At 42.9% G+C, this 20,683-nt stretch overlaps 1 protein-coding gene across 1 annotated transcript; it reads right to left on the bottom strand.

Moving 5' to 3' along the window:
* Window positions 1–10,463: 10,463 nt before the first annotated feature.
* Window positions 10,464–13,095, bottom strand: LOC100280929 (uncharacterized). The gene is made up of 2 exons (NM_001367151.1): window positions 12,750–13,095; window positions 10,464–11,296 (listed from the first exon to the last, which is right to left on the bottom strand). The coding sequence occupies exons 1-2, from the start codon at window positions 13,057–13,059 to the stop codon at window positions 10,620–10,622; spliced, it is 987 nt and encodes a 328-aa protein (NP_001354080.1). The 5' UTR covers window positions 13,060–13,095; the 3' UTR covers window positions 10,464–10,619.
* Window positions 13,096–20,683: the final 7,588 nt, after the last annotated feature.

The following is a 20,683-nucleotide window of genomic DNA, read 5'->3' as shown; positions in this document are numbered from 1 at the left end:
TGTCAAAAGCAAGTGGTGGACTTCCGGATCGTACTTAGTGATTTGCCCAAACTTCCGGTGAATGCAAGTAAAACAGTGATGGTTATTCCTTCTGTTGATTAAAGAGTCTTATACTTGATTATGTTTGTGCCATTTGTGTTCGTATTCATATTCCTAATTGGGTACCATAATTTGAAGATATTCATGTTTTATTGATTACATATGTTGAGGTTGTGGTTTGATCATGTTACCCATGTGGTTTATTATGTGGAATGGGTGGAAATATATGTCTAGCATATTTTATTTGGGAAGGACTCATGTTGTTGACATGCATAATGCATTCATCATCCATTGCATGGAAGTTTCGTCGCGATCTTATGGTCCGATGGTACCGGTGCAATGAGCATCATATGTTGCCCGAGAAGGGGTATGATGCAACTTCATATCCTTAGAGGTATGAAGTCAGAAGTCATTACTGCATCTGTAGCCATGTGCATTCAAGGGTGAAATGTGGAACCTATTATGTGGATGTGGATAGTGTAGATCTTTACCTTGTGCTTCATCTTGTAACTAAGTAATTGGTTACATGTTTACTTGCTGCAAATTACTATTCAAGAAGGAAGTTGTGAACTACGTGGTTGTTTAAGCACGGTTTCTTTACATTGTCCAGTTGTTGTTTGCTCTTTTTACTTGCTGAGATGTGTCATCTCACTCTTGCATTGTCTGATGCAGGCACATTATCTTTGCTTTGGGAAAAGAAGGGATGTAGCAGCACGACCACTACACCTTTAAATAAAGGAATCACTGCTTAATAATGATGTTAAACAAGGAGGGTCTAATCTGAGTGATTAATATGTTTTAGCCTTTCTTGGTAGTTAAACAGATTTTTGGGGTGGACTGAGTTACCTATCTTTTTATTTGGTCATGAATGTTCATTACTATCTTTGCATTTTTATTATACTATGTGAATTAGCTTTCCTTTATATCCTATATAAACTCTATGTTCCCCTTGTTATGCTTCTTTCAAGGGAGGAGCTACCAGATTTTGCAATACTTTCTTTCTCTACTTCTTTTCTTGTGTTGCATAAGTTTTGTGGGAAGGGTATTTGGTAACATCCATTGTGTGGGATTAGTGGGGTGTTACACATTAACATAATGATCTTATCATGAACAATAAATAATAAATGATAACAAAAGTGTAACAATGAGTGATGTATATCTCCATACACAAAACCACAATAAGCAATAGCATATACTACCCAAAAATATTCAGTGGTAAAACAAGGTATAAAGATAGCCAAAACTAGGGTAACCTATTGGATCCCATCAAAATTAACCTATGCAGATCATTATGATTAATAAGAACATGACTGGGTAAAAAGGAAGTGATCAAGGGCACAACTTGTCTTCCACGAGCTCCTGCTCAGCAACTTCTATCTGCTGGGCACCAGGATCCTCTGTGACTTGCTCGTCTACTCGCATCAATACAAACATACATAGTATAAATGGAAAATTAACATCACACCAAACATGTAAACAAAATACATGATAATAATGTACACATTAAAATAAGATCCTAGGAACATGAATAATTAATTTTTGGAATTATGGATTTTAAGTTATGAATTTCCAAAGGTTTAATGTGCTTGATATTTGATTAAAGGAGAAATAAATTTTACTATTGTTTTCATGTCAAAACAGAGACTCTAGGTGATAAACAATAATATTATAAAATTATAGAAAGTGGAATGGATTAATTTGGACTTAGCATGAATTTTCTACAAATTAAACAAGTTCTAACATTTATTTATACATTAAAAATTAATTTATGCTATTAATTTCTGATTTTCAATACTCTCTAGATTGGGCCTCCAATACTGAGAAGTGCAGGGGCTACGGTGCAAATATTTCTAAGATTCAGAGAGTCCCTCACGTGGACGATATGTTAATTTCATTTAATTTAAAGGTCTCTTTAGCAAAAATCCAGAGCTGAAGGGGTACCCTCATATTTCAGCCGTCTGATCGGGAATCAAGCGCCCGGATTAGATCTAAGAACGCTACTCACCCACGCTCACCCTTAACCGTCGGATGCGAGATCCGCGACTAAGATCCGATCACGCCCACTTCCCATCCGAACCGTTCGATCTGAACTGACGATCACGCTTTAATGTATCGAATCGGTACCTAGGATTCTAATCTTGTCCATCATTCTTAGATCCAATGATCGTGGATCATCTACCTCCTTCCGCAACCGGGCGTGGCGGCGTGGACGCGACCAAGGCGGTCCCCTCGCCGGCGTTCTACCAAACCGGCCAACTACTGACCGAACCTACGCGAGACCCACACCGTTTCGAATGGAAGGTGAAAGCGAACATACGAAAGGGAATTTTACCGGAGTTCATGCACGCAGAGGTTGCCGACCTCGACACTTGGCGGTCAGACGACGGCGCTAGCACCATGGCGAGAAATTGCCGCTAACCCTGACCTTCCGAGTCCAATTAACAACCCACGCACGATCCACACAGGATGGGGGTCCTGCCCAACCCCTTTCGCGAGCACTAACGACAGTGAGCTCGGGACGTAGCCGCGGCGGCCTGGTCTACGATGGGTATAACACACGGTGGTTCAGTGGGTGTTGCGGCCGCGATGGGAGAAGGAGGTAAGAGAAGTGGGGAATCCCGCGAAGGCCTGAAGCCTTTATGCCTCAGATGCCCACTCCACCCCCGGAGATTCGGCTGGCGAAATTTGCGGCAGGGAGCGGGTTGTTCTCAACAACCCCGGCTACGAGGAGACGACCGGGTGACGTGGGACCCACTGGCAGGGAGCCGACTCCAAGCAAAATGCGCATGTCTGGCTGACAGTCTTGGCGCATTTCCTGGCATATATCCTCTCGCTCTTAGCGCATCTCCTGGCGTTCCTGCCGCATCTGCGCTTGCATATCCGCCATGGTGTCTGCCATCTGTTGCATTATTCTCATCTGTGCTGCAACAGCAGGGTCAACTCTAGCTGGTGGAGGCTGTGGAGGATCCATCTCAGGTTGTTGTTGCTGTGGTTGTCTAAATATCCTCCAAGTGCGTCGATTGTTAGGTAGATCAATTCCACCACCCATCCTGGTATTGACCATCTGAGTTAGAAACATATGGTAAGAAAGAATAGTAGATAAGGCAGGTAATTACGAATCATGTTACTTTGGGGCATTTATTAGCTAAGCAGTTTGGTGTTTTACCTACTAAAGCTATTTCATTACCTTATGGTGGTACATGCTAAGATGTCCATCTATAATATTTCAATCAATAAAAGAAGCAAATCAAACATTTATCATCAGAACAATCAACCAACATTTTAAAATAGAGAAAATAGTTTTAATTTCGTCTTAGGTTCCCTATCTCTTAAAAAGGTCATAAATGTAGGATTCCAAGGTGTGAAACCCATCTTGTCTTAGAGTGGAAAAGATAAGAGTAATCAGAGTATGACAGCAAAAGGTGAGACATGATCAAGATAAGGTAAGTATGGAATGAATCAGAGTAAGGTAAGTAGGTAAAGGTTTTGTCCATTTCTATCTAGGTTTCGTCCTACAGTCAACATTCCTCTGATACCACTTCTGTCACACCCGGTAAGGGACAAAGCCGGGTGCATCTCATATATGCGCCAGAGAAGACAACACATATAATAACAGAGTGCATAGAGATAAATGCCATAAATATCATAAATGTACTTATTACATAGCGGAAGTCTTACAAAAATAAATAATAAAATAAAGCGAACTAAATATTATTCCCTGGCGCCACAAAGCTGACTGGGAAACGCCACCTAGATCAAGTCGAAAGCCTCAGTGTTAGGCGGCTCCTCTTCGACCACATGTTCTTCTCCTGGGGGGGTGTGAGACAACAAGTGTGAGCTCACACATGTTCATCGCTCAACAAGTTGTGGGGAATAATGTGCATAAACTCACCAAAGGTGGGAGTTCATGTGAAGTGTAAGACTGATTAATAAAATAAAGGTTGCAGCTGAGCATTGCTTTTATAAGTTGGTCAACATTTTAATAGCAATTTCTAAGTATAAGTAAATACCGAACCTTAGAAATAATAAATAAAAGTAATAATAAAATAATCCTAATGCAATGCAAATGACAATTGAATTTAATTATATAAATTAATCATGTGAGTGTCCGAGCCGCTCATGACCGTGAGCACGTTGATCGGACCCCATACACCTCTACCAAGGAAGCAAGGCAGGGTACCACTATGAGGCCTTTACAAAGTTCCACTAGCTTTAGAAAACCCGCTACAGTTTCTAAGAAGCTCCAGTGCAGGAATCCCTCGCCTGACCGCCATCGTAGCAAAATCAACCCAAGGACCTCCCTACACTGACCACTCCCCTACTGCCCTTGCCCTTTTCGGATAAGGCAGTCATCCACTAGCTTTCCTAGTTAATCAGCCAAGGGCGTCCCATACCACCCTTGTGGTAGCACTGTTTTTCCGGGTGGTTCTCCATGTTCCCACTAATATAATGATCTTATTATGAACAGTAAATAATAACTGATAACAAAAGTGTAACAATGAATGATGTATATCTCCATACCCAAAACCACAATAAGCAATAGCATATACTACCCAAAAATATTCAGTGGTAAAACAAGGTATAAAGATAGCCAAAACTAGGGTAACCTATTGGATCCCATCAAAATTAACCTATGCAGATCATTATGATTAATAAGAACATGACTGGGTAAAAAGAAAGTGATCAAGGACACAACTTGCCTTCCACGAGCTCCTGCTCAGCAACTTCTATCTGCTGGGCACCAGGATCCTCAGTGACTTGCTCGTCTACTCGCATCAATGCAAACATACATAGTATAAAGGGAAATTTAACATCACACCAAACATGTAAACAAAATACATGATAATAATGTACACATTAAAATAAGATTCTAGGAACAGGAATCATTAATTTTGGAATTATGGATTTTAAGTTATGAATTTACAAAGGTTTAATGTGCTTGATATTTGATTAAAGGCGAAATAAATTTTACTACTGTTTTCATGTCAAAACAGAGACTCTAGGTGATAAACAATAATATTATAAAATTATAGAAAGTGGAATGGATTAATTTGGACTTAGCATAAATTTTCTACAAATTAAACAAGTTCTAACATTTATTTATACATTAAAATTAATTTCTGCTACTAATTTCTGATTTTCAATACTCTCTGGATTGGGACTCAAATACTGAGAAGTGCAGGGGCTACGGTGCAAATATTTCTAAGACTCAGAGAGTCCCTAGCATGGACAGCGGGTTAATTTCATTTAATTTGAAGGTCTCTTTAGCAAAAATCCAGAGCCGAAGGGGTACCCTCATATTTCAGCCGTCCGATCGGGAATCAAGCGCCCGGATTAGATCCAAGCGCGCTACTCACCCACTCTCACCCTTGACCGTCGGATGCGAGATCCGGGGCTAAGATCCGATCACGCCCACTTCCCATCCGAACCGTCCGATCTGAACTGACGATCACGCTTTAATGTATCAAATCGGTACCTAGGATTCTAATCTCGTCCATCATTCTGAGATCCAACGGCCGCAGATCATCCACCTCCTTCTGCAACCGGGCGTGACGGCGTGGACGCGACCAAGGCGGTCCCCTCGCCGGCGTTCTACCAAACCGGCCAACTATTGACCGAATGTACGCGAGACCCACACCGTTTCGAATGGAAGGTGAAAGCGAACATACGAAAGGGAATTTTACCGGAGTTCGTGCACGTAGAGGTTGCCAACCTCGGCATTTGGCGGTCAGACGGCGGCGCTAGCACCACGGCGAGAAGTTGCCGCCAACCCTGACCTTCTGAGTCCAATTAGCAGCCCGCGCACGATCCACGCAGGATGGGGGTCCTGCCCAGCGGCGGCGGATGCCCACTCCGGCGATAGTGAGCTCGAGACGTAGCCGCAGCGGCCTGGTCTACGGTGGGTATAGCGCACTGTGGTTCAGTGGGTGTTGCGGCCGCGATGGGAGAAGGAGGTAAGAGAAGTGGGGAATCTCGCAAAGGCCTGAAGCCTTTATGCCCCAGATGCCCACTCCGCCCCCGGAGATTCGGTCGACGAAATTCGAGGCAGGGAGCGGGTTGTTCTCAACAACCTCGGCTATGCGGAGACGACCGGGTGACGTGGGGCCCACTGGCAGGGAGCCGACTCCAAGCGAAATGCGCATGTCTGGCTGACAGTGTGGGGATGGGGTGTCGGCGCATGTTACCGCGGAGGGGTCGCGCGAGATGTGGCTGGCAGGTGGGGACGAGCGGTAAGAGTCACATGGGCCGAGTGCAGAGGGGAACTGGGCCGCACAGGTGAATCCGCCCCAGGTGGGTATGGCAACCTGACTTTTCCTTTTTATTTATTTGTTTCAGTTTTCCTTCTTTATTTACTTTCATTTCAAATTTTAAATTTCAAGTTTGAATTTCCTATTTGTTGTGAGGTTCAAACTAAGGTCAAATGCTTAAATTCAAATACCACATAATCCGAATTTAATTAATATATATATATATATATATATATATATATATATATATTTTACCTTATTTGTAACCATTTTCTTCTCTTTTCTTTTAGAATTTAAATTCCAATTTGGGTATTGACATACTTCTTTTTACTCTATTTTTCTACCATCACAAAGTGCACACAAAATCAAGCTTCAGCATGATGCACAATCTATTTTTTATCATTTGTTTTGGTTAATCATTCTTAAGTATAGGTGCATTCTTGTTATGATGAATACATGGCATACAAAAATAAGAAGACCACTATATATTCCTTGTATACAATTTTGGGTATTACAAATCTATTGTGATATCCTGGCCCCTGGGATCGGATATCCTAGCCCAATGTTTAGTAGAATTAATAGTGTACTCATACCAACAAGGTGTATCTTCTTTTTCGGAAGACTATCTTTAAAGAACCTCCAAGTTAAGCGTGTTTGACTTGGAGCAATTTGGGATGGGTGACCGACCGGGAAGTTTTCTCGGGTGCGTATGAGTGAGGACAAAGTGCGCCCAAAAGAACCATGTTGGTCTGTAGGGACGATATATGATCCTAGAGAGCTGCCAGAAGTAAGTACCGCTGGTCCAGGAGTCATTACTTCTTCCTTGATGATGAAGTTGTTGCTTCATTTATACTACGGAGTTCCCATAGATAAAGCTTACTAAACTAATCCTAAAACAAATGTGAGAACAAATAAAAATCATTAGTTTGAGGACCTTCGGCCAGGGCATTCCCCCAACAGAAGCGTCACATGATATTGTCCCAAGCAAATCCTCGCCCACTATTGCTTCTTCATACTATAGAAAAACTGACATTTTCAGTGGACATAATAAGTTTCAAAGGCCCATAGGCAAACACCAAAAATAGCAGCATTATTTTCAACGACCTTGTGTTAGTCACCAAAAATAAGTGTCCATTATTTTCGTCAATGTGTTGCATGCATGGTCTTGTTGGCTCGCATCTAGAGAGTTTGGCTCTAATTGGCCTAGATGAGAGCACATCTCTATGTTTGGTTATCTACATGTCTTTAGCCTTGCTCGTTAGAAATGTTATTTGGTTTTGTGTACGAATACTTGCACTATGAGCCCAAAAACTATTAAAGCTTATTGTAATTTCATGTGATGATGTTCTTATAGTCTATAATTTATCATATCAAGCCTCACACCTTAATTCACTTTTAAATAAATTTAAATTATTTAATAAACACTGTTAATACATTATTATAAAATATTAATGGCAGCAGTGTCTCGCTCTAGAGAAACACCTCTTTTCTTCGCACCCCTTGAACCTAGCTCGAGAAAATCTCGTATATTATATAGGTCAAGCCTAAATCACTATACAAGCTACAAATCAAGAGCAGGGATGGAGGTATAGAGAAAGAGCGAGCAGGGCTCAAGCCCCTCCCCCAACTGCTCCCAAGCCCATGGAGCCCTAGGGACGAAGACAACGGAGCGGCAAGCGGCGCTTGAGCCCTCCCTACCATTGCTGAGCCCATATAGCACCACAAGAGCCTTCCTTAAGATTTTTAGTGTACACATACAATGTAGAAGGGCCTTCTATACCATATTGTTTTACTTCAGTCCCATCTAAAAAAAATTAGCTCTGTCCCCTTAAATTTAAAATATACACAATATGTATAATATAGAGGGCTCTTATACTGTAGCAGTTTAGTTTAGTTCCTCCTAATTTTTTTCTGACTCCGTCCCATTCAAGAGAACTTGCATCTTTGATTAGGCCTCATCTAAGCAAGTAATCAGTCCCTATTTTATGGAAGCTTGGATCATATCTTTAAACTTTTTTTTATAGCAACTGAGATTTTAGCCAAGAAAAACTAAATCGAGAAAGCCGCCGTTAGAGTTTATTCGAAAAGAATTCAAAAATAGCAAGCCACGTCTCCTCTTCCGAGAAGCTGTTAGATTCAAGATTCTCCAACATATACTGCATAGCATGATTCTTTCTTTCCAAAAAAAAAGGCTCGTCCCTCTCCTTTTCTTTCACCTATTTCCTTTCTAGAAAACTTGAGCTGGGCCTCTTCTAGCCTCTTAGGCCGCTATACCCGACCTTGAGCCATTACTCGTCCTAGAACCCAAATAGAGATGGAGTGCACCCTGCTCCTCATCATCGACCTGGTGTTGCCGTTGCAAGTAGTATGTAGTACACTAAGAGTGTATTTAGGTGCAATGACAGAATTAGACAAGATGTGACGATCCCTCAGATGAGATTGTTTGGTTTAGAACCAGGGTTAGGACAAGACTATTCCCACGGAAAATATTCCTAACTGATGTGGTCTTAAGCTATCTCTAATTTTAGGTAGTCGAGTCCATCTCCCGAGGGACGTGGCTCCTCATATGCCCGCGTATGCACATTTATCAGGGATGGTTTGTTTTCCGACGCTTAAGTTTAGTACCTATTACATCAGATGTTTATAAGTTAATAAAAAAATTACGCAGATAAAAACTAAGCAATAAGATGAACCGATTAAACCTAATTATTCCATGATTCGCTCATGTGATGCTACAGTAAACTTTTACTAATAATAGATTAATTAGGATTAAAAAATTTGTCTCGCCGTTTTGTTTTTAGTTATATAATTAAACTATATTTAATATCTATAATAGGCATTTGAACATCCGATGTGACATGTGCTACACTTTACTCCTTAGAAGCAAACACCTCTTACGCTCACATACCATCCATCTAACAAAAAAAAATCCCTCAAAAAAAAGTGATCATCCTCAAATTAAACAATGGTCCATTTGACCATCCTATCAAATGGTCTGTCGTGACCAAACACATGATAGACAAAAGACCACAGACAGCGATAGGTGCTCTCTTAAGGGGGTGTTTGGTTTCTAGGGACTAATGTTTAGTCCCTTCATTTTATTCCTTTTTAGTGTATAAATTGCTAAATATGGAAACTAAAATAAAATTTTAGTTTCTATATTTGGCAATTTTAGAACTAAAATGGAATAAAATCTAAGGACTAAACATTAGTCCCTAGAAACCAAACATCCCCTAAGTCTTAATGCCCAAACCAAAGTGAGGGACTCGCTTTCTCTTACCACCGGTAGCCAAAACCCGATATGCATTGCAGCGCCGCGTCCGTTTCGTTTTCGACACAGACGACGACCCTACATCTCGTGGACCAACAGGGACAGGTTGTTCCGGCGGCTAAGGGCCTGATTGGTTGCCGTATCTAGGCAGTATGGCCGAGCGAGTCAGGTCCGCGGCAGCCTGGCTGTGCATCGCGTGAGCCTGGCTCCACAGATGCGCAGATTTTGGTCGCATCTCCAGAGCCTGGCCCGAGCTTCTTTTTTGCATCGCGAGACACAGGCGCTGATGCATATGCGGTAAACCAAACAAGCGACAAAGTAGCACGCGCCTGGTTACGTGGATGCAACCTACAACCAAACACACTACGACCGCATACTGTGAGCCTGGTTGGCCTATATGCGGGCAACCAATCAGGCCCTAAGGTTCACACCGCAGCTTCCTCGTACATACGCTGCGAGAGCGAGTTGAGCCGGCGCCGGGCGCCCGCCACGGCGCGACCACCAATGCAGTTGATCATACGGAGTATATGCGTGGGGCGCTTACTATAGCACCGTGGTCAAATAATGACATGTACTGTCCGGCGGTGTTCCTGTCATAACCGCAGCGCGTTGACTGTGCACCGATATTAATTTCCCTGTTCGAACGACGCCGACGCCGATGCCGATGCCGACGCCGACGAGAGCTAGCTTCTGAATTCTGATCCAGCAGTTCGTGTGGGTGTGGCACTGGTTTTCGGCAGCATGTCCGTTCTTTCTGTGCTTCAGAAACTCAAGAGTTCAGGATTCCTAAATCCTCTTGTTCTAGCAATTGTAAGCTTTTGTCAACTATTCAAAATCGCACCAACAAAGCAATTAATAAGAAGCCAAGCATCTCAAAGAAGAAAGAATCCAACAATACGAATTTCGATACATCCTCTCAAAGAAAGCTTTTTTTTTGTTTTTTGCAGGAAACAAAAAAAAAAAGAATCGGTACACGTGCCAACGAACTGGCAATCCGGACTCGCTCGGTGCAGACTGCAGGATTGGCTTGCAGAGACAAGCCTGACAGGGAGTCAGGGACGTCACCGTGGCGGGTCCCGCGGAGGCGCCGGCCACCAAGCAGAGTCCGCCCAGCTCGCCGGCGGGGAGCCGGCTCCTTCTTGGCTCACGGAGCGGCTGCCCTGCGTCCACCACTGACTGCTCGCCACGCCGCTGCTCTCACCTCCTCCGCCGAATCTGAAGAGCACCGGGAACGACGAAGACGCCGATCCGGACGCCGCGGAGGGCACGGTCGCCGCAGGCGCCTGGTCGTAGAGTCGCGGTGGATCGGCGGGGCACTGCAGGAACCTGGCGTACTCTGAGTACTCCTGGCCACCCGCCAGCGCCAGCGCCTGCGACTCGAGCAGCGCCTCGGGCCTCTGCGGCGGCGGCGACGGAGGAGGAGGAACCGCGGCCGCCGACGGTGGCGCCGCGAGCGTGGCGGACTCCGGGAAGTTGAGCTTAGCGCGGCTGCCGCGGAACCTGAGCGCCGCCACGTCGTACGCCCGGGCGGCGGCCTCCGCGGTGTCGAAGGTGCCTAGCCACACGCGCGCCGCCTTGTGAGGATCCCGGATCTCCGCCGCCCACTTACCCCACGGCCGCTGCCGCACACCGCGGTACCGCCTCCGCGGCGTGCCGGAGCCGGTGGAGGACGGCGAGGGGGGCTGCGAGCTAGAGCTGGGTGACGCCGCCGTCGCGGGAATCCGTGCCGCTCCGTGCTCTGCTGACGGAGAACAGAGGAGCAAGAATATCGCGATTAGTTACTAGTATTCACTACTGACATTGCTCAAAGATCACGCTTGACAACACACAAACGAAGCTAATTTAAATTATACGGAGTAGAAACAAAACAATCACTCTTGTAACTCCGTTTTTTTATGGGACAAGATCATGAATATTTTGCATTTCTGTTCAATTGAAGTGTGGATGATGGGTCTGAATGAACTGTTAAGAGCGCGCGGTGGAGTTTGTTGTTTGAATTAAACGTGGTGCTCAATGGAACAGTTTCAAACTAAGCCTCATACTAAAGCAACGGAATTTGGAGTGTCTGGATCCGTCTCTGTTTATTAATACTAAAGCAATGGAACAGTTTCAAACTAAGCCTCATACTAAACGTGGCGCGCAGGATTTCCCTATATGCGATGAAACTCGCATGCGATTTTCGCTGCCTGTGGGAGCCGAACTCCGAAACTCCACTTTAATACCGTTTTATATATCTGATCCACTTGTATTGTATGTTGACAAATGATAGTTTAAAATACGTGAAATATTCTATCTATTTACTCGCTAGCTATTTTTTTTTCCATATTTTCTATTCACGTAGACAAGAGAGTGAATCTAGCTATTTCATCCATTAAGAACGCTTTTAGAGCGTGTCCTCTCTTTTCTTTCCCAATGCAGCAGTGACACAGTGGTGCTATTATTCTAAGTTGTCATGTACGAGAAGCCAGAGCTTTGGTATTAATAACTCATTAGAAGTGTGCGAGTGCAATCAACAGTGACATGCTTTGGGTTGGTAGTGGTGGGAAAGCACATTCGTCCATGTATCTTGTACTCGTGGCAAACGTGTGAAGAGAGGCTGAACAAGTTCACGAGGAACAGAGGCTAGGTAAAGGAAGAAGGAAAACAAATAAAGGGTCACGCAGCACCGTACACAGTAGATGCATTTCTAGAAGTCATTGGAAGCCATGTTTGGTTTGTCTCGAATGGTTTCTCTGGAGTCAGATCAGTAGGGCTGTTTGTTTTCAAGGACGATTCTGGCTCTTTTGTATTACCGTGGTCACGACACCGAAGAGATCGAGAGCCTTGCCGAAGTCCAAACAGAGTTGTCATGGATGTGAGCGTCCGTGACGGGTGGTAAGTGTGCAGTACTCCACCTTTTCAGCATGCAGTATACTCACTCCACTGCTGATGCCATGACAAGAAGAAGCAACTCAAGCAAGCATACGGACTACCGACTACGTAAATAAAGAGAAGGAAAGAAGATGGGACAGAGCGACGGCAAGGGCTGAGCAAAGTACGCGTGGTGCACGAACGGGAACGGTCGCTAAGGATGAGCTGCGGCTCTGCTCTGTTCGGAGCGAGACAATAGGAACAAAGATGCACAAGGACAGAGGGTTACGGGATCCAGGTAGCTAAACGAGGGAGCGTGCATTGCATCGACTGTCGGTTACCGTGAGCGGCCGGTGCAGGAAGAGAGGGCGGCGGCGTTACATCTCCGGCGTAGTAGTCGCTCCACCACTGGCCCTCAGGCGATACCTGCTGCTGACGGGCACCGGCCGTTGCCGGCGGCGTTGCCCCGCCAGCGACGACCGTGGCCAGCGCGTCGACCATCATGGACGCCTCCCGGCTCCGCTCGTACCCCGATAGCATTCGCCACGCCGCTGCCGGCTGCTGGCCGTCCTCGTCGTCCTCCTCACCGCCGGCGCAGCAACGACAGGGCCCTCGTCCCTCCGCGTTCGCCACCTTGGGCGCGCAGCACATGAATGTAGTATGTATGGCCTGTGCGTCCCTCGTCTCGTCGCCACCATGTGCGCATACATATGTATATATATATGCGGCGCGTGGACACGTGTCCGGCTCTGGGAATTTCCACGGCACTTTGTCGACCGAAAGTCAGCTCCGCCTCCGCCGTCTTGCCTACAGTAAGTGACCTCGCACAAACGAGGTGCAATGCATTCGTCCAGGGAAACCCGATTCGGGCGTGCTTGTTTGTTCGTTTCCTTTGTCCGTACGGCAAATTTGTACTACACTACTACAGCAGTGCAGGAGCAGGAGCAGGAGCAGAGCAGGATGGTTTCCATCTACAAGTTCGCTTCATCTAGACCAGACGGTGGAACGAGTCTGGTCGACGATTCACTTATGTGTTCTGGTTTGATGTATACGGTGTTTATTTTGTCTTTACGTGACTCCTATCTAAACACTATAAAAACTGGCTGTTCTCTTTTACCTTTACTTGTACATCTAATCAAACACAATTTAGAGGTACGTACAACAGTATTTTATTTGTGTTAGTTCATTACTTCGAGTATTGAGACATAAAAGAATTACGTATTGAATATGTATATGGATAAATGGAATGGAAGAGAATTCGGGAGCAAATTGGATGCGAGTTTAATATTATATTAAACTGAGACCCGACTGTTCGCGCGATTTCGTAGGTTCACACATGGCCGACGGATGGTTGACCACCACGAGTTGTGTTTGACCACATGTGTGCGTCCAGATTTGGTGGTTTCGGTGCCACTGTGATTACCCGCACAGGTACGCTGTAATTATACTACTACTCGTAATTGCAGTAAGAATACATTAATTACCTACTTGTCCCTGTTATCCACCACGACGCATTAGCGAGGAAAGCAGTAGCAAAATCCGAATAGGCCGTTGCCTTGTCCCACCAACGCGTTCTCCTCATAGCCAAGAATTCTTTATACAACTACTACACGTGTGTTAAAAAGGTCCGGCGCCGCGGTGCGATGCTGACGACCATGACAGACCACTCGGGATGAAAACGGACGGAAAACCCATTCTCCCGTTTCCGTATCCGTATTTTATCATCGGAAACGGGATCGGGTCCGGAATAGTCGAGAACGAAAACGGAAGCAGGATAAACGGAATTGCGAAAACAAACAGAAACGAAAATATTAACGGAAACTCATAATTTAATACAAATAGAAATATTATTGATGTTTGACTAGTGATTGATTGGCAGAACAATAACATAAAACAAATAGATATAGAGAGGCAACATTCTTTTGTTGTTTGGTTGCTAAATGTGTACATTTAGCTACATCTGATGTTGTTTAAGACTTTAGATCACTTGTCATTTGAAAAGAGCCGGTAGTTACAATGGCCAATTGTGCTATAATTTGTCACCTAAATACACGAGGATTTAATTTATATACTAATGCATATTAGGCTCGTCCCATATTCATCAAATACGGAATAAATATAGGTTCAATCCGGAAAAAAACGGGATCTCGCAAAAACGGACGGAATAAGTCCTCTACCGTTTCCATATTTTTCCGTAAATACGGGAACGGTCGGGTCAAATGTAGAAAACGGTACGGATCGGGACGGGATTTTTTCCGTCCGTTTTCAACCCTACAGACCACCCACCAGTCTGTTAATCTTTTTACTTTTATGAAAATAACTTATATAAATATTTAGTAAATCATAAAAACTCATTTTAGATAAATAACGGGAACTTGCACAAGAGACTAAGACATCGGGCATGGTGAGAGCGTGTGTCCAACAGTTTAATCATATGGTCACACAAACATTATTTTGCATTGTACACTATATTGTTCACAGAGTATAGTTTGAATATAAGAATACAAATGAGTAAGTTGCTGCAGATAGCATGAGGGTCAATTGCTGAAGGTTCTCAAAGCAATACAATAATAATTATCTCTGAGTGTATTTTAGAATGATAAGATAATCTTTGTCTCGGTGACATCCATAAATATAAGATGCAGCTAAGAGCTTCAGCGTCGTAATTTGAACAAGGCACGAAGTATTTAACTAGGCAGACAAAGGAAGACTCTGGAAGCGTACGCAACACAAACCCCGATGGAAAAAAGAAGGTGATACCCTTATCAAGCTTTGTAGTTTACATGTATAGGGCTCAAGGCCATAAATGTAATTTCATACGCAGTTGTACGTGATGTTGTCCCTATAAGTAGGAGTACAGTGCCCATGCACAGGGATATCTTTTGGACAATTCACACACTAATGTAAGTTCGAATTGCTCCGTATCCAAAGCTTTGAAGCGAAAACACCTTTGATTGCCTTGGAGCATTCTGAAGGTGCACTTGTAATCATCTGTAATCAGTGGAAAGCAATAAAAGAAATGAACTTGCATTAGGTGCTATCCTATCTTTTTCTAATGGCGTGTTATTTACTTATGCATATTTGAACCTTCTTCCTCTATCTCTTCCTTCTTTGAGAGTGGATTAGCCCTGTTTTGGTTCTCTTCAGGAATCTGAACAGGTGACCAATATTGTCATCCACCTCCGATGAACTCACGACAAGGAATAACTCTTCATCATGCCTCTAAAGAGAAACACAACCGCCTGCTCTGTACTTTTCCCAAAAGATCAAAATCAACTTGAAGACACATATCCTCTTACAGGCAATGGTCATACAAAAGGCAAGTGAAATGTCATAGATCCTCCACCACATGACGACCTCGACCAAGAAATCCATAATCTCGAAGCTAGTAGAGAAGCGGAAAGATAAGACGATTTTGGTCTCCTAATTGCAATGATAAATTGATGAAGCATCAGAAGAATTGTGCCACATGAGACAACAGGATGAGCAACCATAAGAGCCATACTACCATAACGTGAGAAATACCCAACCCGAAGCTCACAACAATGACACTTTTTGTATGATAACACTTCTCCTTTAGTAGTAGATTTACAGGCCAGACCATGAGAACCATTGTATAGACCACCACAACTTTCGGTGTATGATGTCTTGTCGGACCCAAACAATACCTGATGAGCTATGAAGCCACCATATCTTTGTATGGGGGCAACTCATTCGTAATGGCCAAATCATTTGTCATGGCAGTCAAAAACATGGTGCAAACATGGTATTCCTCCCTTAGGCCAGGATCTATCTCATCATGGTAGAAGCTCAAGGACCTTCTTCTCATTGGCTTCCAGGGTTTTCGAACAAAGCCAATTACTACTAAAGCTTTGTTCTAATGTGCGCAAGACCATGATGAGTATCTTCAAGCCTATGTCTAAAGATTTCTTCGGCTTGGAGCCCAGGTGTGAAGTGTACCAGATGACATTGTCATTGAAGCAATGATCAAAGGGCTTCACCTAGGCCCCATAGCATAGTATTTTGCAAGTAAACCACCACACTCTCTAGAGAAGCTACTGTAAAAGATTAATGAGTACATCAAGACGGATAATGACTTTCAACAGCATCGACAAGAAGCACAAAAGTATACGGAGGCGACCAGGGGCTTTGCATGAATATTTTACCCTAGACATGTGCGAAATATCCAAAACTCAAGCCAACACAAATATAAGTTGGGTCAATCTCAAGAACAACACACTCAACCTCAAGATTTATCTCAGCCATCAGTAGGACAACAACCTTCATTAGGCAGTTTCCACCCACTAGCTTGAAAAGCAGGAAGAGGGGGTCAAAGCTTTAGAGGTCGCTTGAACCAAAACATAAAGCTCCGTAAACTATATTGTGTCTTCTGTGGAGAAAACAAAGGCCACATAACGAAGACTTGCCAAATCACCATACAAAAAGCAAAAAAGGACTTGCTGCGGCAGCATATTCTAACTTACCCAAACAAGTTTTCCACAATTCATCATACTATTAACCTTATGTCCCTCAGTTTTCCACATGTTAATATAATTAATGTCCACTCAAATGTTTTAATTTAACAACTTGCTTAGAATAAACACGACATCTATTAGTGATTCTCGTATGGCGCGTCGTTTCTAGAATTAATTAACCCGATGTTACGAATCATGTGTAACAGTTTATACACATAATTTGTCTAATTTAAAATATGATTTCTAGTCAAATTATAATTTGGATTAAATTTAAATTGGATAATTAACTGAAATATCATCCTGAAACGGTTTACACTAATTAAAATCAACTTAGAAATATAGTTCTTTGTGTTTAATCACATGAATCTTCCAAGAGTTATAACTTTTCAACCGTAGCTCTGATTTCCATGTTTCTTTTTCTCGCATGACCGCAGATGCGAGCTCTATGTTGTGTTGCATGGTTTAACGATATATTCTCTTGTATGGTTTATTGTTCCTTTCTGTTTCAAGTATGTTGAATGCATGTTTCCAATCACATAGATAATGGTCCGTTTGTGGAGTCCAAAGGAGCTGCAGTTGATGACCCTGAACAACAACAGTTTGGTAAAGACAAGTCTCCTATTCATATGACAATTCACATTCCCGCATAACTTGATTCAAATCTAAGGATTGACTAGCTTTCTATTTACCTTGTCATTGATTACCTTTTGGGCTGGGCTATTATTGTTAGCTTTTATGCTAGTGGTCTACTTTAATCAATGAAAATGATGAGTCATCTTATGATATGTTGCTTTATACTTTGAATAATATCACGATTCCGTGGAGGCTTGGGTGGTTTCCCATGTACTTCACCTAGGAAGCTTGAGCTTTGTACCGAGTGCTTCTCCATAAGGACCAATTCATTGGATAACCACCCAGAAAAATAGTGCAACCATTAGGGTGGAATGGGACATCCGTAGCTAATTATTTAGAGGAACTTAATGTGTAGTTTGCTTCACTGTCGTGCCATCAATGTGGGGCAGGGCATAGTGCTTGGTCTGCTAAGGCTAGATGCTGGGGTTCATTCGTTTTGGTTTTGTTAGTCACCCCCTTAGGGAGAGCTACTGTGTTTGTACGATCATTGAAACCTAATGAACATCTATTCCTTAGGGGAACCTTTGTAAAGGCTATGCAGTGAGTCCCTAGCCATTCACTTTAGAAGTGGATATCGGGTCTTGCAAGCCCAGGCTAGAAAGGGAATCACGGCTCATGGGTAAAGTGTGCGACCTCTATAGATGGTTTGAAACTGATATATCAGTTGTGCTCACGGTTAAGAGCGGCCTTGGGAGCTCCTTTTATTAGAGATACAATGGTTACAACTTACGATGATGGTTCTGATAATGATGATTCCAATTTTAGATTTTGGTATTTCCTCCACGTGGAGGAATCCTTTGGAATAATAACTTGGGATTTACGATAAAACTTGGCTTATATTAATGACTGAAACTTGACAATGTAAAAGAAACATGCAGATAGTCTAACTCCACATAAAGCTAGTCCACTTCAGCCAAACGGGGCACTTGCTGAGTACGTTTATGTGTACTCAACCTTACTTTAACACAAAACATCAGGTTGTCCCCACTGCAACCAATGCTCAGGAGAAGACGAAGGTAATGAGGCGGACTTTTAGGAGTTCCAGGACTTTGAGGAGTTATAGACTTAGATTAGCGCAATCCCCCAGTCAGCTACCTGTGGGGGGCCTAAGCCTTTATTACGTTTCGTATTAGCACTTTGATACTTGTTAAGTCAATGACTATGTTGATGTCTTCGACATCTGGTTGTAATAAGTTAATACTCTATGTTATTATTTGAGCACTATGTAATGGTGTTCATTTATGTAATTACTGTGTACGTGAGTCCTGATCCTGGCACATACATGGTTCGCATTCGGTTTGCCTTCTGAAACCGGGTGTGACATAAGTGGTATCAAAGCCATGCTGACTGTAGGACCGCTGACCTAGAGTAGCATTGGTCGTTTTGACTAATTCTACCTCAACCTTGATGCTGCTTAAAAAAATTAGTCATCTTGACTAATTCTATGTTATACTCCTATATATATTACCCTGCTAAGACATTATTTTTTCTATTCTCTACTTACTTATTCTATTAGATCTGCTCTCACACTTATGCTTGCAACATCTTTGTAGATGCCCCTGACCATAACCTTCTTGTCATCTAGGTGTTTGTCGCTTGCTTTTGATTTCTATATGGTATCAAAAACAAGGTTACACAAGTTAGAGGATTAAAACCTTCTCCATTCAATTATCTCTCCTCTGAAGAGATAATTTATGGGAGAGATGCAAATAAAGAGTGTCGACGAAGTTAAAATGTGTAGGAATGTAATAAAGAACTAAGTGAGTGTGTTACTCTTCTCTTATGCCTTAGCATTTTTCATTCCATTCTTCTGCTTATAAAATAAATATACTAATGTACCTTTGGCCTTACATGAGAGGTAACTTGAAGATACTTTGAAGGCTAAGAGATACAAAGCTTAAAGGCCCTCGAAAGGTAAACTTATGCATGACACTATTCACTTATTTATAGGGAAGATGTACAACTTCACATTAAATTACAAGCATGCCCACAAATCTTACACACTAAGATCACCTAGAAGGGGGGGGGGGTGAATAGGTGATCCTGCAAATTTTGCTCTAAACAACACAAACTTGGTCTATAATATGGGTTAGAGTAAATAAAACCAAGTTTAGGAGTAGAGAGATGAGAAATCTTCACTTGATTGTGTTGGGGGCCTTCGTCTTTCAAAGGTCCTCAAAAAACACATTTAACTGTTGGTTGCCAACATGTCGTTAAGTGTCACAGGAGTTTCGGCGACAAAACACCTCTGGAGAAGGACGTAAAGAAAGATAAAGATGTTAAGCTTTGTCATAACAACACAAGGAGACAAAGATAGAAGATCAACGAAGCCAGGAGAAGGTGCCATCCAAAATGCTAAAGGCAGAAGACAATATTTCCCTCACATCATTTGTAAATCATACGTACTGGTCTTACAGACATATTTGTAATTTCATAAGTAGTTGTACGTTCACCTATATATAGATGAAAAGTGCCCTACATAAAATACCTTTTTGGAGGCTAGATAATCACTATGTGTAATTCGTCCTCTGAAGCACCTTCGCTCTATCTTGCATCATGGAGCCGAAGGTACGATTGTAAAACATATCTTATATGAAGGAAGAAACAAAGAGTCGAAACACCTGAGATGAGTTGATACGTTCAACTTCTTTATTTCTATTACACATTCAACTTTATACTTTCGTGTGATTCACATGACTAAACTTTAATTTTTGTCTTCGAAGGGGTTATCTCGAAGGGCTAACCATTTGAATACGAAGGTTAATTATCTTCTTAACATTTGTTGCCTTTTTTCAACTGTGTATAGCAATTGAGGACAAGTGACCAACATTGGTGCCCACCTCTGGTGAACTCATTTATGACCACCTTCGTCATGCCGCCGAAGAAGACAACGGTGCCCGAAGCCATCCATCAACATGCAGACACCAATCAAGATGGAATTCTCTTAAGAGAAGCCTGAAGCCAGAAAAGGAAAGCTGCCAGCCCAACTCCACAAGATGAAGAGCTGGATCAGAAAATCAGCAACCTCGAAGCCATCCATCAATAGGTGGATAAAAGGAAAGAAAAGATTCTTTGGTTGTCCGAATTGCAAAAGAAGATCGACGAAGCAGCTAAAGAAATGTGAAATATTACGCATGACACTGAGCACCAAGAGTATCGGCAACACC

The sequence above is a fragment of the Zea mays genome, chromosome 4 (genome assembly GCF_902167145.1).
Source record: "Zea mays cultivar B73 chromosome 4, Zm-B73-REFERENCE-NAM-5.0, whole genome shotgun sequence".
Classification (NCBI taxonomy): Eukaryota; Viridiplantae; Streptophyta; class Magnoliopsida; order Poales; family Poaceae; genus Zea; species Zea mays.
The sequence above is the reverse complement of the archived record's forward strand: the minus strand, read 5'-3'. Positions and strand labels throughout refer to the sequence as shown.

Coding starts and splice junctions, on each gene's coding strand:
- LOC100280929 (NM_001367151.1), bottom strand. CDS start 13,059: ATGTGCTGCGCGCCCAAGGTGGCGAACGCGGAGGGACGAGGGCCCTGT. Junction 11,297..12,749: donor TCCTGCACCGGCCGCTCACG/GTAACCGACAGT, acceptor CTCCGTCAGCAG/AGCACGGAGCGGCACGGATT.